The 1,907-nt window shown below is 36.8% G+C and overlaps 1 protein-coding gene across 1 annotated transcript; it reads right to left on the bottom strand.

The window, feature by feature from the left end:
* Positions 1 to 91: 91 nt before the first annotated feature.
* On the bottom strand, positions 92 to 719 carry LOC109587987 (uncharacterized). The gene is made up of 2 exons (XM_020004194.1): positions 707 to 719; positions 92 to 636 (listed from the first exon to the last, which is right to left on the bottom strand). The coding sequence occupies exons 1-2, from the start codon at positions 717 to 719 to the stop codon at positions 92 to 94; spliced, it is 558 nt and encodes a 185-aa protein (XP_019859753.1).
* Between the last annotated feature and the right edge of the window lie 1,188 nt (positions 720 to 1,907).

Below are 1,907 nucleotides of genomic sequence, written 5' to 3'. Positions count from 1 at the left end.
ACTGACAGATGGAACAGTGAATTTTCCTAAAAAATTATAATAATTAATTAATCAAATTCAACATAAAATTTACATAATAATTATTATTATATTAAAAATCACCTTTAGATAGATTATAAAGTAACTGTTCATTAGTCATAACATCAAGACTTTTAGTCTGCTCATATTGAAACTGAGGATGCTTGACAGCTGGGGTAGCACCTACTCCTCCAACAATAAAAAGATAGTCAGTTCCATCAAGTTCCAGCGACAGCATTCCACAGTTGGCTTTCTTCATCATGGACTCATCATTAGGATGCAATTGAGTCCAGCTCATGGTCAGTGTATTTAGTACATTTAAACTGTTGTAGAAACAAAAATCATGAGCACAGTGGCCAGCATAATAATAAATACTAGACCGAAAGGTGGTACAGGAGTAGCCAGCAATTCCTAACGGAGGAGTACCTCTTGTTAGGTGAGAGGACCAGCGAGCAGATGAAAAGGAAAATGTCTCAACTGTTGACATCAGTTTTTTCTTTTGAGGTGAATCGTGTGCTAAGATTATGCCAGGCTGAATCCCTCCCCACAGGTACAGTGACTCTCCTATTACTGGAGCTGAGTGACTAGCCCTCCCTTTGAATGTAAGCCTATAAGTACCTGTAATGGAGAAAAATAGAGAGAAGTAAAAAGACAGAGTGAAACCATAGATAGGGGAGGGGAAACTAACTTTGTCCTGACATTTTGCAAAAGAAAAGGCGAGGCAGAAATGCATACGATCATAGTATCTATGATACGATCGATCTCCTAGATCTAGGGGCGTGGTAACAAAGCTGTCATAGCAAAAAAAATACACGAGCCGAAAATATACCATGTCGAGATTTGCTATTCTTCAGTTTCTTCAAGTCCTATAGCTGTCCAGGGGCGTATCTAGAAATTGAAGAAGGGGGTGCTGAGGGCGCGCGAAGCGCGCCGCTATTTTAGCCACACCTACTTTTACGGCGGTAAAACCATAGATACTACCATAGATACTATATACCACTGGATACGAAACTCCTCTATGCACACATATAAAATCCCATAAGGAAACGTCATAAACGTCACATCCGGCTGTCCTCACCCTTGTTTCGCTGCATTCATGGCTGCCAGGGTAAGTAAAACAATCACAGTAACCTATTCGTTTGTTAAAGTAGCTGAATGATCCCTCAGAGGACTTTGCAAAGCCTTTATATATTGAAATAATGCTCATAAACGATAGTTTGAGTGCATATTTTAGTTCTACAATGGATGTCATAGCCTACTTGTTGTGTACATTTCACTCAAGCCACTTTTTAAGCTTAACTCTGTTGAATTAGGCCAACATTTTTTATTGTACTGATAGGTTATTGTTTACTAGTTGTAGTGGGGCTATTATTTAGAGTTTGTGTTAAGTAAAAGAGCTGTTATTTTCTAAATCTAGGTTTTTCAAGCCCCACCTTTCTAGCCAATTTTTCTTTGTAATACTTGACTTAATTGGAACTTTTTTTATATAGTTTTGTAGCTTGAGAATAGGTAGTTGTAGTGGGCCTATTCTCAAAAGGAGTGTATTTTTAGTTTTGGTGCAATTGTGTTGTCAAAATCATCATTTTTAGGTGACAAGAGATGGGAAAGTCATGCATTGGTAGACTGCATATACTAAAAGAAAAGGAAAGTTTCAGCAATTATAATGCATGATAAATGTCAAGTTTTATTGTATTATTGTACATAAAATCACACTTTTATTAGCAATAATAATACTTTTTATCATTGTTTTATTTTTATTCTGAATAAAAACGTAATATGACGTATTTCCGGTGAAACAAGCCTCAGAACATCCGGTCGGGCCGTGTTTCATATCCAGGGGTATATAGTATCTATGGTTTTACACTTATACGCTTTTTAAAAATGACTAT

Source organism: Amphimedon queenslandica, unplaced genomic scaffold (assembly GCF_000090795.2).
Source record: "Amphimedon queenslandica unplaced genomic scaffold, v1.1 AMPQUscaffold_12348, whole genome shotgun sequence".
Taxonomy (NCBI): Eukaryota; Metazoa; Porifera; class Demospongiae; order Haplosclerida; family Niphatidae; genus Amphimedon; species Amphimedon queenslandica.
The sequence above is the reverse complement of the archived record's forward strand: the minus strand, read 5'-3'. Positions and strand labels throughout refer to the sequence as shown.